This window comes from Anabrus simplex, chromosome 2 (assembly GCF_040414725.1).
Source record: "Anabrus simplex isolate iqAnaSimp1 chromosome 2, ASM4041472v1, whole genome shotgun sequence".
Taxonomy (NCBI): Eukaryota; Metazoa; Arthropoda; class Insecta; order Orthoptera; family Tettigoniidae; genus Anabrus; species Anabrus simplex.
In genome coordinates, this window is record NC_090266.1 from 557,808,325 (window position 1) to 557,822,799 (window position 14,475).

The following is a 14,475-nucleotide window of genomic DNA, read 5'->3' on the forward strand; positions in this document are numbered from 1 at the left end:
AGTATGGTTCCAGTGTATGAGACCCTCACCAGGATTACCTGATCCAAAAACTGGAAAAAATCCAAAGAAAAATAGCTCCACTTGTTCTGGGTGATTTCCGACAAAAGAGTAGTGTTACAAAAATGTTGCAAAGTTTGGGCTGGGAAGAACTGGGAGAAAGAAGATGAGCTGCTCGACTAAGTGGTATGTTACATGTGATAAATATCATTTTTGATCCGTATTGATGACATTTGATTGAAATAAAAACAATAAGTTAATTTATTAATTTGACCACCTAATCAATACAATAAGTCTTGTCTTTGTTGATTTACACTGACATGTTAACTAAAATGGTACATGTTTTGCCTTGTATATAGCCATCATCAGCCATTGCCTTAACCTTGAAATAAAATCAGGCACCTGATTTACATATAAATGAAATAAAACAAATTTTTAAAAAGCCTTGGAGAGACTTGAACTAAAATTAACATATGGTAAAATACTTGTAATAATGTTGGTTTTAAAGATATTACAATGAGTGAGGTATTTACAATTGGTGAAAATATTTGTAATATTGCCATTAGAAGGCTTTTATTATAATTAAAATGAACAAAGCAACGGTCTGTTATGAACAAGTGATAAGATTGCTATAAAATTATGTTGGCTGACCAGCGATTACAACAAAAATGACGATCAAATTCGTATTTATTCATAAAATAATGTTGAATAAAATACTGTTGAAGGATGATCAAGTGACCTGTAATTATTTGTTTACATGAGATAAGAGTCGAAAGTCAATGCCATATGGTGAAGTTGTGGTTCACTTTGATCAAAAAATACGAAGTTGTAGTTGAAGGTTGAAGAATGATGTTTAAATTGGACCTCTATGGACCATCTCAATTTGATGCAATGCTAAAATGTTGTTAAAAATATGGGTTTATTGACATTCTAGTCAAAACGGAAGAGTGTGACAGTTGAATCTGTAAAAGGAAACCAGAAGCGTGGTGTTAATTTATAATGTAACAAATTACCCTTACCATCGTCAAATGGTAAGTGTACACGATTTCCACTTAAACATTTTATTACGATTTTTTCACACAATTAACACCACTGGGGTAGATGGGGTTCAGTGCATGCCACTGGCATTTAGTATTGTTGAGTAACACAACCAGAATCTAAAAATCTTAAATTTTCAACCAACACCCTAGACACGGATTTATCACAAGGTGTCACTATTGCTACTGAAACCTGGCAAAGAATCTTCACCCCCACTTTTAAAGAAACACGCAATTTTTGGTAACTTTTTAACAGATTTTTCCTTTTCATGTTTTCTCTGGCATTTTGAAACCGCTTAAATACTTAGATTTACCGGTACATGAACTCATAATATACTCTTGTGCACACGTCACCACCTGAACTCAACGCAAGCAACTGTGAATTACCTGCCTGATATGATTCTAAATGCGGGTCAGGGATTTCCCTTTGAATGATGCAATGCTGTGTTTCCAATTAGTGCTAGCCAAAAGTTGCCAAATTTTAAATTAAAAGTCATTAAATAGAATTAACCACCATAATCCTGTTACAATTTATTTGCATGATATTTAATCATTTACAGAATTTAAATTCACATACCTAGTCAGAAGAAAAATAATTCTTAATTTTCCGGCTTCTCCACAACAGACAATGAAGGATGAACAAGATCTACACTGAGCCGTGTATACTCTTATGTACATCAATTTTATGTACAAAATTTTCTGGACGTTCATACAAATAACACTTTTTTTTTTGTAAAACTCTTAGTGCATTTTTGCAGTGTAGAATAGCTGAAACAGTTGAACACTAATGCCGACTCCTTAACTTTGTACTATGATGGCTTCCCTATAATACATATTTAATTCACTAACACTTTTAAGAAGAATTAAAAACACTGTTACTACAACTGCAACCAATACAGGGGTACTACGGTGTATTTAATATTATAACACTTATTATCTCAAAACCCAACTGTTACTATACAAGGCTATAAGGCTAGTAAGCCCTAACTCCACCCGAGTTACTCAAATGGGGTGTTGTGATTTGATTTGACAGATTGGTTGCTGATGGTTCATAATCTATCTCCAAGTAGCGCAGTCATCTTGGAGGTGTTCACACTCTACCAATTGGTTTAAGATGTTTTCCACTCTATGTGTAATTCTATATACTGAAATAATCTCCCATAAGGCTTATAATTGCACGAGAGCTTAAAGCTGAATCTGATCTGATAAGAATATTCATGCTGTCATTATCTCATCAATCTCATCACAGGGAAATTAAAATTACCTATCTCCATTCACTTACAGGAAGTGTGTAAGTGGGATGGCTGGTCTCTGATAAGCCTTCCAAAAATAATATGAAGTCATGCTTCATACGTTTGAAAGAGTCATGCACTCAGATGCACCATCATGTGCAATGTGAATCACATCTGTAAGTAGGTGATGTTAAAATGTTACTTCTTTTTTTTTTGGTAATATCTGAAGTCATCTCATTTCAGTTTTGACTCAGTTAATTTATAAGTGTCAGGCTCTTCAATCTGCTGAAACTAACCTTTAGTAAATAAATTTATGAACTACCGGAGAGAGAGAAAACACATGGTAACAGTATTACACCTGCAAAAGAAACAACTTGATTCAAATAGAATGACATGTTTTGTTCTTGAAGGAACATCATCAGATTCTATCAAATCACACTCAAATATTTAGAAATAAATATTTATGTTTATTTCTGTTTAAATACACTTAGGAACTTGAAATCTGGAACTTATCTTAACAATGTCCTCCTTTGTTTCTACTCCAGCATGGACATCATTTGTGGAGATGTTAGGAACAGCCAAATTTCTCTCACTGTCAAAGCAAATCGCCTCAAATTCACATTGGTTTTTTTATTTCCCCTTATGTCTTCTTTTTCTCAAATAAAATGCTTGCTGTTCTGCTTAGCTAAACTCCTGCTGCTCGTACACTGAGCACGAGAAGAATAAAATGAGCTCCTTCTTCCCCTGCAGGTATATTGATGAACCCCTTCTTTCCCTGTACCCTTCAAATGTAATTGTACTAAGTGGTAATAGCAAAAATTTGTGGCACGACAAGTAAGGTATTTTTATTTAGATTTAATATGATGAGAATCAGGACTTTGAATTAACAACCTGCTAAGCGTGAAAACATGTTAATGAGGAATCCACTAACCTCTCACTGTACTAAGAAAGCCACCTATAAGTCACATACATTTTTATATTCATGCATTAAATCAAATAAATATTCTGTAATAATGAATCATGAATTTGCCCTTTAGGGATAAAAATATGATTATCTACAGTTTGAAATTTTCTTCAGCTTATTCCTATAATTTTTGGAGTCACTGAAGCCACTCAAGCTTAATTTGTTTTAGGACGGGGGTTTAAGACCGTATGCTGTTCCTGTAGCAACAAGATTTTTGAGATGAAATTCTCAACCCAAGATTGACAGGGATTCGAAACTCAACCTTCTGGGTGAGAAACCAGTAGCTAAGCCACTGGGTTAATCACATCCTACATGATTATCTATAGTTTAATATTCATACAGTAATGTGGAGGAAAGAAAAGTCAACAGAAAACCTTAAATTCCATTATTTTCATAAGGACACTAAATAAAGAAATAATGGGTCAAATTTAACTTCATTTGTTTATTTGTTACACATCAATAATGCCTACTTATTTACCAGCTGCAGACCATAATGAGAAAGTTTTCCAGAAAATACAGTGTTCACAGCTAAACTAAATTTGGCATTAAAGTTACCGTATTTATTTTTAGCCATTATAGGGATAAATTTTCTAATTACTGAAGACAAACAATGTTTTACAATGCTGAGAAAATAAAACTAGCACTATATTACTTGGAATAATCAAGACTGTAGCCTTGGTATGCAACAACTTACAGCTTAACAAGCAATGATACCAACATCATAACTGTTTTAACAATTAATATATTACCAGTTTATGAGCCTTTGTCCTCAATAACTGATATCCTGTGTGTGCTATTTTGTTTTCATATTGTTTCTTAGGTTCTTCAGACCTGATGTAGAAAATCTCCATGCTTGTGTTGATGTCCTGTGTGTTACAAGTGGTTGCAAAATGCAGATTCTGTATTATATTTGAGTGCTCCAGTGCATTTGATTTTTAAATTTTACTGGTTTGTCCAGTGTTGAATTTGGGGCATTTGCTACCTTTGAGTAGAAAAACACCATCAACCTTGTACCCATCCATGCGATGGATGTTACTTCTGGGTGGAATTATAGTAAGGGTTCCATTCTTGATCTGAATACTGTCTTGTATAATAATTTTCTTAATTTTTATATAAGTTTTTGTGTGTAATAAAATATGTAAGACTGATAGATACATGTTTCTGTTCTAGTTCTTGTTTGTATTGTATTCTTTGTGTAGGAGGCTATCATTTAGTTTGTGGTTGTAACCCTTACCAACTACCAGGTACCTTCTTGGATGCAATCTTCTGACTAGAGAGTTAGCACAGTCTGTGAACACAATTGAAAGTGAGTTTTGGTTCATGTGAAAGGGATTGACGTGTGGATTACAAACACACAAAACATATGTGCCATCGTCAGTTACATTGTAAGTTATAACCAATAGATGTTTCACTCACAAGCGACCATGTATGCTATAGTCAACACAGACTTGCTGTAGGTCGCGTGACAAAGTTACCTGAGTGACATCTTTTTTTTTTTTTTTTTTGCTAGTTGTTTTACGTCGCACCGACACAGATAGGTCTTACGGCGACGATGGGACAGGGAAGGGCTAGGAGTTGGAAGGAAGCGGCCGTGGCCTTAATTAAGGTACAGCCCCAGCATTTGCCTGGTGTGAAAATGGGAAACCACGGAAAACCATTTTCAGGGCTGCCGACAGTGGGGTTCGAACCTACTGTCTCCCGAATACTGGATACTGGCCGCACTTAAGCGACTGCAGCTATCGAGCTCGGTGAGTGACATCTACGGGGTACCAGTACTGTATATTCATATTATGGTCCTTTCTACTTTTAAAAGCTCCGCTCAAGCCCATTCGTCTACTAATATCAAGGCACGTCATCTCTCCACTGACAGCTCGAAACATTCCACATAATTGAGCATTTTGTCTCCTTATTCCCAGCCCAAAGTTTGCAATATTTTCATAACATTACTCCTTTGTCGAAAATCACCTAGAACTAATCATGCTGCTTTCGTTTGGATCTTTTCCAGTTCTAGTATCAAGTAGTCCTGGGGTGGATCCCATACACTGGAATCATACTCTCACTGGGGTCTTGTGAGAGGTCTTATCAGTCAAGCATCACAACAATATTTCCTACAAAGAACTAGTCTTTTTCTTCAGTTTTTTATGCAAGTTGTTTTAAATATTAACAATTATTTTAGGGTATGTTGTATTTTCCTTTGTCCTTCATTGTGCTAGAACTTTCATTAGAGTAATATGCAGTAAAATATTATGAGTTGTGAATAACCCACCCCTTATTCCATAAAACTGGACATATTGGAAACTAGACACCCTCTCAGTCCATATTAGGTTTGAGTTTGCAGGACTCTGCTGTACCAATAAGTTCTTTAAGATTATCATATGAGAAGGCATGCCACTGAAAAAAATGCTAATGATCATATTTTGTTGACATGACATTAATATTAAAACAAAATCTGTTCTCTTTCTATTGAATTTGAGCTGATTGTTGCTGAAGTTATTCATATTCATTACATTGTGTGTTCTCTTTTCATGAGTTGTGAACAAAATGTTAAAAATAAAATATAAACAGTAACAGCTTAAAAACTACCATTTGAAATCCTTCCATCCTAGGCAGCTGCTTAGTTTGCCTAGGCCTAAATACACCTCTGGTCATATCTCAAACCATCTTCAACTCTTGTGTTATTTTCCTGTCAACATGCTTATAATTACAATAAACTGTATTCATTTCTATGTTTAAATACATATGTACATTCTTACTTCAGATCAATGTTCAAATAACTGTTTTATCTACTGTAGATACATTATTTACATTAAATATTCTACTACACAGGTGCTGATTATTGCACCATATTAAATAGCAGGCAGCATGCCTCAAATACAATAAATAGTAGACTATGTAGTGTTATTTTTACTGGAAAGCAAAACACAGATATCAAGAAAGATAAGCAAAAAGAATTGAAGTGAAATTTGGAAATTAAAGTGTATATATGCACATTTTAAGTTGAGATCTTGAAGAATATGAAAGTGAAATTTTGCAGATGTGTACTTCAAATAATTCTACAATATGTACATGTATCGGTATATGTACAATCTGTCTGAAATAAGCTACTGCAAACAAATGCAAACAAACAAAAGGACAGATGCAAAGGAGCTGTAAGAGAGAGACATATCATAAGGCAGTAGAAAGTAGATGCAGGAAGAAGCCACCACAGGGACAGTTTGGAATGAAGAAGCTGTGAAAAAATGAAAGAAAAAACTGAAATGAAAAGTAATACCGTGATATTTAACTGTTAATTTCAATGAAATTAACTAGTATTCTTCTGCAGACATCTCCATACTGCTGGTCTCACTGTCGCCCGCCTTGGGTAAAAGTCTTTTCTGTAAAACAAACAAGTTAGTCCTTCTGTTAATATCGTGTCACCAAGATTATAACTATAATGACAGCTATCAGGAAAGGGTTTGAAAATAAAAAGACAAGGAAGGAGTGAGTATGCTACCCCAGGTTTTCCTCAATTTATAATTGATCTCTGAAGACCTCCTTATAAGAAACAGTAGAAAAATATACTTTCAAAGATAATTAAATGAAATAAATATATATAAAGCATTTTCTCTCAGAAATATCTCAACAGTTCTATTGTTCATCATTGTTTCCCCTTACAATTAGATGCAGGCAGAATGGGAAAGATGTAGTTCCTCTCCATTTTACTCAATCTTTCCACTGGTCCTCATCTATCACTATGTTACAATATAGGACAATTTATCTGATGGAGGTCTCCAGTAATTGTGATTTAGGTCTCTTCCATTTAATTTGTAATTTCTTTAATTTGGTGCAACATTCCTTCTTCAAGCATCTACTAGGTCTATTAATGGCAGATATTTTATGCATTATTGACACTTTTATTCATTCAGTGTCATCAAAAAAAAGCAGATGGCCGTACACCAAGCCATAAACAGAGAACAAAGCTACCTCTCATTATGCAAAATTTGCTACTGCAAATGGACTCAGCCAACATGCAAAGATTCAAACAAAATAAATCTCTCAGTATTCATTTAAACTTAGTGAATGTACCTAACAATAATCTGGAAGAGGGAGCTGAAACAAGAAATTTTACATCCGAAGTGGAATATTTCCACCACTTAAGAAGTCAATGGTAGTTGCTGATCACTAACACAGGAAAGGAATTGTTAATCAGTAGCAGCTGAACAGCCAGGAAGGAATGCCATCAGAGTACTATGATGTTATGACGTTAAAAAGGAATTTTCTGGGTATTTTCACTTGACAAGAAAATCATGAAGAAAGAAACAAAATAATAATAATAATAATAATAATAATAATAATAATAATAATAATAATAATAATAATAATAATAATAATAATAATAATAATAATAATAATATATTATATAATATATATTATTATTATTATATTATATTATATATATAATATATTATTATTATTATTATTATTATTATTATTATTATTATTATTATTATTATTATTATTATTATTATTATTATTATTATTATTATTTGCCTTACGTTGCACCAACAAATATAGGTCTTATGGAAACAATGTGATAGGAAAGTGCTACAGTCAGGAAGGAAGCGACCATGGCTTTAATTGAGGTACAGCCCCAACATTTGCCATATGTGAAAAAGATTAATCATTAAGGGTGTTAAATGGGGGTTAAGACCTGAAATGGCAGTACCTTGCTTGAGAGAGACCTATCTTCACATCTGTCCTCTGTTACAAGTCTAATTATCACCCTCAAACTCGCTAGTTCTTCCTCATCTTCCTCAGTTCCCACTCAAACCCACAGTCCTTACGCCTGTCTTTCTCAGCCATTCTTTTATCTCTTCAAAGAAACTTGAAATAATATAGAAATGTCAACAGAAATAAATATCATATTCTACAAATAGAAGTTTGTATATATGTCAGCGGGAAGAAATAATGTATACTACACTTCAGAAGGATTTCACAACAATAGTGTAATCAGGAAACCAACTGACAGAATATACTTCCATACAATTGTTTATATAGAACACTTGCATGAATATGACAAACAGATCAGAGCAGATCTAGGATGTGGTAGTTACCAGAAATGTTTAGCACAGGATAAGTTGCCATGGACAGCTACATCAAACCAGTCTATGGACTAATTATTCAAACAACATCACTCTTCTCACATCTTCATGTACAGTATTGTTATCAATGGAAGAATGACAGAAACCATTCAGTTTCTTTCTATGCTTTAATGGTTAATATAAGTTAAATACCTAAGATTAGAAATTAGTTTCCTGCTGTAAGGGTTATAAAATGCTTTTACTTATGTGAGATTTTAACACAATATAGCAGAATTTCCAAAAAAAAAACCCTCCAATTTAATGTTGACCTATAGATAAGTCTATATTTTCATGGCCCAGGAATCATAAAAATAATCTATTCTAATTCTAATTTTGTGTTTTCCATTTTGCACACAAAACATTTGAGCCTTAGACAACCATTTAGTGGGGAATTTTACTGTATTACATATTTTATCTAACAATCATATCCTAAGGTCATGTTTAAGTAGGAAAAACTGCATATACAGGTTTATTCATGAAGATAATTTTCAATGATCATTAGTAGACACTCATACCTTTTCCATGTTGTTTGGATAGTTTATATAATATATGTCACACATAAAAAAATTACTTTTATACATGACATCTGTTGTCAACAGAGAGTAAAAATAACCTGTAAATTTCTATCTATACAACTTAATGATATAATAACGCCTTTATGGCCAGTAGTGGCTCACCAAGGATGCAGAAAAATGTCACTCTTACTCACCATAATGCGATATTTCTCCTTGCAAGCAAATTCTGACTCATCCACGTCATTATAGCAGTCAGATTTGTAGTCTTCGGGGAGTGGCTTGCCCTCATGCTCGCACAACTTTCGGAGAGGTCGAGCTTGCACAATCATTTTGTCAAAACCTGTAGGCTTGTGTTGTGGACAGTAAAATACATCAGGTGTCTTCTTGTCAAACACAATAGACTTGCGCATCATGTCTCCACATAGAACAGTTGTTATGAATGTCTGAAATTTAATATAAATACCTTAGGTTAGAAATTAGTTTCCTGCTGTAAGGTTTACAAAATGCTTTTTACTCAAGTGAAATTTATTGTTTCTTAACACAACATAGCAGAATCTCCATATAAAATACTCCAATTTAATGTTGACCTACAGATAAGTCTATCATGGTCCTGGAATAGGAAACATATTCTACTCTGATTATAATTGTGTGTCCTACATTTCAAACACAAAATATTTGAGCCTCAGACAACCATTTAGTGGGGAATTTTTACTGTATTACCTACTTTATCTAACAATCAAAGCCTAGGATCCTGTTCAAGTAGAAAAACTGAACTATACAGGAAACAGAATAGGTCTGTTGGCTCATCCTTAAACAGATTTCTCTTTTCTTTTTCAGTTTGTGATCCTATGTGATAGTTCACATCACATAAAATATAGCTTTAACAAATACAAGATATAAGAGCATAGTATCAATGGTGTAACTTTCACTCAAATAAACAACGTAATTAAAGGCATATTTAACAAAAATTCCATCCATGTGATAGATATCAGTGAAAGTTGGTTGTTTCCCTCATTCATTATTGTAGGGATGACTTCAAGAGCTTTGTCCTATGCACCTTATTAATCGGTGAGTTACTGATGACAGAATTTATGTTCGTTGAAGTAATTGCTACAGGACAGAAAATACAGTTTATCGACCACCTAAAATATCTCATATCACCGAATTAGAGACTTATTTCTTTAATATACCACCAGCGTATGAACATAAAAAGATCACAATATGAAGATAAAGTTGGAATTCAAGAGGACAAAATGGGGCAAATATTCATTTATAGGAAGGGGAGTTAGGATTGGAATAACTTACCAAGGGAGATGTTCAATAAATTTCCAATTTCTTTGCAATCATTTAAGAAAAGGCTAGGAAAACAACAGATAGGGAATCTGCCACCAGGGCGACTGCCCTAAATGCAGATCAGTAGTGATTGATTGAGGAACATACCACTTAGTCGAGCAGCTCGTCTTCTTTCTCCCAATTCTTCCCAGCCCAAACTTTGCAACATTTTTGCTACTCTTTTGTCGGAAATCTCCCAGAACAAATCGAGCTAATTTTCTTTGGATTTTTTCCAGTTCTTGAATCAAGTAATCCTGGTGAGGGTCCCATACACTGGAACCATACTCTAGTGGGGGTCTTACCAGAGATATGCCCTCTCCTTAACATCCTTACTACAACCCCTAAACACCCTTATAACCATGTGCAGAGATCTGTACCCTTTATTTACAATCCCATTTATGTGATTACCCCAATGATGATCTTTCCTTATATTAACACCTAGATACTTACAATGATCCCCAAAAGGAACTTTCACCCCATCAACGCAGTAATTAAAACTGAGAGGACTTTTCCTATTTGTGAAACTCACAACCTGACTTTTAACCCCGTTTATCATCATACCATTGCCTGCTGTCCATCTCACAGCATTATCGAGGTCACGTTGCAGTTGCTCACAATCTTATAACATATTTATTACTCTATACAGAATAACATCATTCGCAAAAAGCCTTACCTATGATTCCACTTGTTTACTCATATCTAAATATATATAAAATAACTTGTCCTGACTGACTGACTGACTGATTCATCATCGCCGAGCCAAAACTACTGGGCATAAAGAAATGAAATTTTGGAGATACATTCATATTAAGATGTTGGTGCTCGCTAAGAGAGGATTTTTGGATATTCTGTCCCTAAGGGGATGAAAAGGGGGGTAAAATTTTAAAATGAGTGTATCTATATCTCAAAACTTTAAAAGTTTACATATGTAAAAATTAGTATTTAGAATCTTCTGTAAAAATAAGGAAAGATATTTTTTGTTTTTGGAAAATCCAATTAATGGGGGCTTGAAAAGGGGGGTCAATTTTTAAAATGAGTGTATGTATATCCCAAAGCTTTTAAAGTGTACAGATGAAAACAATCGGTATTTAGAATCTTCTTTAAAAACAAGGAAACACGTATTTTTTTGTTTTCAGAAAATCCCAATAGGAGGGGTGAAAAAGGGTGAAAAATGGGCTGAATGCCTTTAATCAGGATACCAGTACTTATATCTCAGAAACTAAATACATTACAGACCTGAAAATTGGTACTTTCGATCTCTTTTAAAAATAAACACTTATTTTTTTGTTTTTGGAAAATCCAATAAATGGGCGGGTGAAAAGGGGGAGGTGAATTTTTAAAATGAGTGTATTTATATCTCAAAACATTGAAAGTTTACAGATGTAAAAATTTATATGTAAAATCTTCATTAAAAATAAAGAAACAGGTATTTTTTGTTTTGGGAAAGTCCCAGTAGAAGCTGTGAAAAGGGGTGAAAGAGGGGTTGAATGCCTTTAACGAGGATACCTATATCTCAGAAACTGGAGATATTAAAGACCTGAAAATTGGTGTTTGGGATATCCTTTAAAAATAAAGAAATGTGCATTTTTTGTTTTTGGAAAATCCATTTAATGAGGGGGTGGAAAGGGGGTGAATTTTTTAAATGAGTGTATCTATATCTAAAAAACTTTTAAAGTATATAGATGTAAACATTGGTATTTAGAATCACCTTTAAAAATAAACACATATTTTTTGTTTCTGGAAAATCCCAATAGGAAGGGTGGAAAAGGTTGGAAAAGGAGTTGAATGCCTATAATGAGGATATTTGTATCTCAGAAACTGAAGATATTACGGACCTGAAAATTGGTATTTGGGATCTCCTATGAAAATAAGGAAACATGTATTTTTTTGTTTTTGGGAAATCTAATTAATGGGGGTTAAACAGGAGTGAAAAATTGGGGTGAATTTTTAGAAAGGCTATATCTACAGTATATCTCAGAAACGTAAAATGTTACAGACATAAAAATTGGTATTTGGAATCTCCAGTAAAAGTAAAGAAATATAGATGATTTGTTTTTGGAAACTCCACTTAGGGGGAACTAAAAAGGGGGTGAAATTTTAAAATGAGCATTTCTACAATATATCTAAAAAACTGAACATGTTACTGAAGTGAAAAATAGTATCTTTTATCTCTATTGAAAGTAAAGAAACATGTATTTTTTTCTAAAAAACACTTGGGTTGAAGGGTAAAAGTGACTGAAAATGTGGTTGAATTCTTTTAATTAGGATACTGATATTCCAAAAGCTGAAGATGTTACAGACATAAAATTTTGGTATTTGGGATTTCCTTTAAAATTAAAGGAATACGTATTTTTTGTTTTCGGAAAACCACCTAAAGGGAGGATAAAATTGAAAAATTAGTTGAATTATTTGTATGAGGATACTATTATCTCAAAAACGAAAGACTTTGCAGACGTGAAAATTGGTATTTGGAATCTGCTTTAACATTAAACAAACACGTATTCTCGGAAAATCCAATGAAGGGGGCGGGAGGTGAAAAATTAATTGAATTAATTGTATGAGGATACTTACATCTAATAAAAACTTAAGGTGTTACAGACGTAAAAACTGATATTTGGATCTCCTTTAAAAACAAAGAAAAAGAGCGTTTTGGGGCAAAATCATTTTGGGCGATGGGGGTGAAAATGACTTGAATTCCTTTTATGTGGACACATATCTCAAAAACTGAAGATGTTAGAGTCGTGATAATTGGTATTTAGAAGATCCTTTACTATTAAAGAGACGAGTATTTTTAACAGGAAATTCACATGGGGAGGGGGGGGCGAGAAAGGAAGTGAAAAAATGAATTCCTTTTATGGGGATACTTATATGTCAGAACTGAAGGTAACAGACGTGAACATTGGTATTTGGAATCTCCTTTAAACATAAGGAAACACGCCTTCTTTATTTTTGGTGTGTGTGGAAGGGGGGGGGGGGGGTAAATCAACTTAACGGCAGTGGGGTGTAAAAGGAGATGAGACCAATTGATTTTTATCATAAACAGATCATTTTTTATCTTTCCTGGGTTCATTTTCAAGAACCATCTTTTCCTGTGGAGTACATAAAGTTAGATTACAGTAGATTCTCCTGGCATATAAATAAAAATTTAAACTCATTTGAAATAAACGATATGAATGATATTGACCGTACAATTGTTCACCTCTATAATAAGGTCAATAATTCACGGAAGTATATAATTCGTGTCGCCAGAAATCTTGCGCACTTGCCTACGCGCGACAATGGTGCCGGTTACATTGTCAGCAATGACAATGGCAGAGGATGTAATTTACCGCCAAGTAGCAGTATTGCATCTTGCTGTGGGTTCCAGACAATCAATAATAACAACAACAACAACAACAATAATAATAATATTAACCTAAATTCAACTAATATCACCCACCCTAATAATAAACATAATGTTATGAACCGTTGTCAAAATGTGCGGACTGCGCTGAAAACGGGCCCTGGCCGGGTAATGACTACGATTGCAGTTCGGCCGCGGGTTCAGTACCGCCAAGGCACCAGAGACGACACCACGCCGGATATCCTCAAGGATTTGATCAATATTAGAAATGCTTATAGGAAAAGCTGGCAAAGATTTAGGGACCCAGCTGACCAGGTGGAATACCTGGAGCTAGCCCGGGAAGTACGAAATCGATTGCTGGAAAGAAAGATTGAAAAATGGGAGGAACTTTGGCGTAGTCTCTCAGAAAATGAGTCAGATTACGAATTTTAGCGGATTCTCTTGGTAAACGTGTTAAATCGCGAATTTCGGTGGATTGTATATAAAACCTTAAGCATTCAATTATATATTTCATTATAACACCGTAGTGAAGCACGGGTATCTTGCTAGTCATTTATATATATAAGAAAACATAAAGGTCCAAAAATACTGCCTTGAGGAATTCCCCTCTTAATTATTACAGGGTCAGATAAAGCTTCGCCTACTCTAATTCTCTGAGATCTATTTTCTAGAAATATGGCAACTCATTCAGTCACTCTTTTGTCTAGTCCAATTGCGCTCCTTTTTGCCAGTAGTCTCCCATGATCCACCTATCAAATGTTTTAGACAATCAAATGCTTTGTCATATGATATGACGGTCCTTCCCTCTCACCCGACTAACCATGTGTATACTGCTAACCACATTTCACGTACCTTAATTGATCTTAAAGTGACTAATAACCCTCAGAGAGTTGTACTCTTGAACAAATTTCACTACTGCCTGTGTCCACTCATGA

The 14,475-nt window shown here is 34.1% G+C and overlaps 1 protein-coding gene across 2 annotated transcripts in view; it reads right to left on the bottom strand.

Annotated features, from left to right (window-relative positions):
• LOC136864222 (uncharacterized) overlaps positions 1–14,475 on the bottom strand; it is a 198,433-nt gene that overhangs the window by 50,839 nt on the left and 133,119 nt on the right. Inside the window, exons 3-4 of one of the 2 annotated variants that reach the window (XM_067140943.2) lie at positions 9,060–9,308; positions 6,502–6,604 (exon numbers count right to left, since the gene is read on the bottom strand). In XM_067140943.2, coding sequence (XP_066997044.1) covers positions 6,536–6,604; positions 9,060–9,308 — 318 coding nt within the window. In that variant the 3' untranslated portion in view covers positions 6,502–6,535. The remainder of the gene's footprint in view (positions 1–6,501; positions 6,605–9,059; positions 9,309–14,475) is intronic. The other variant, XM_067140942.2, reaches the window with a different exon arrangement.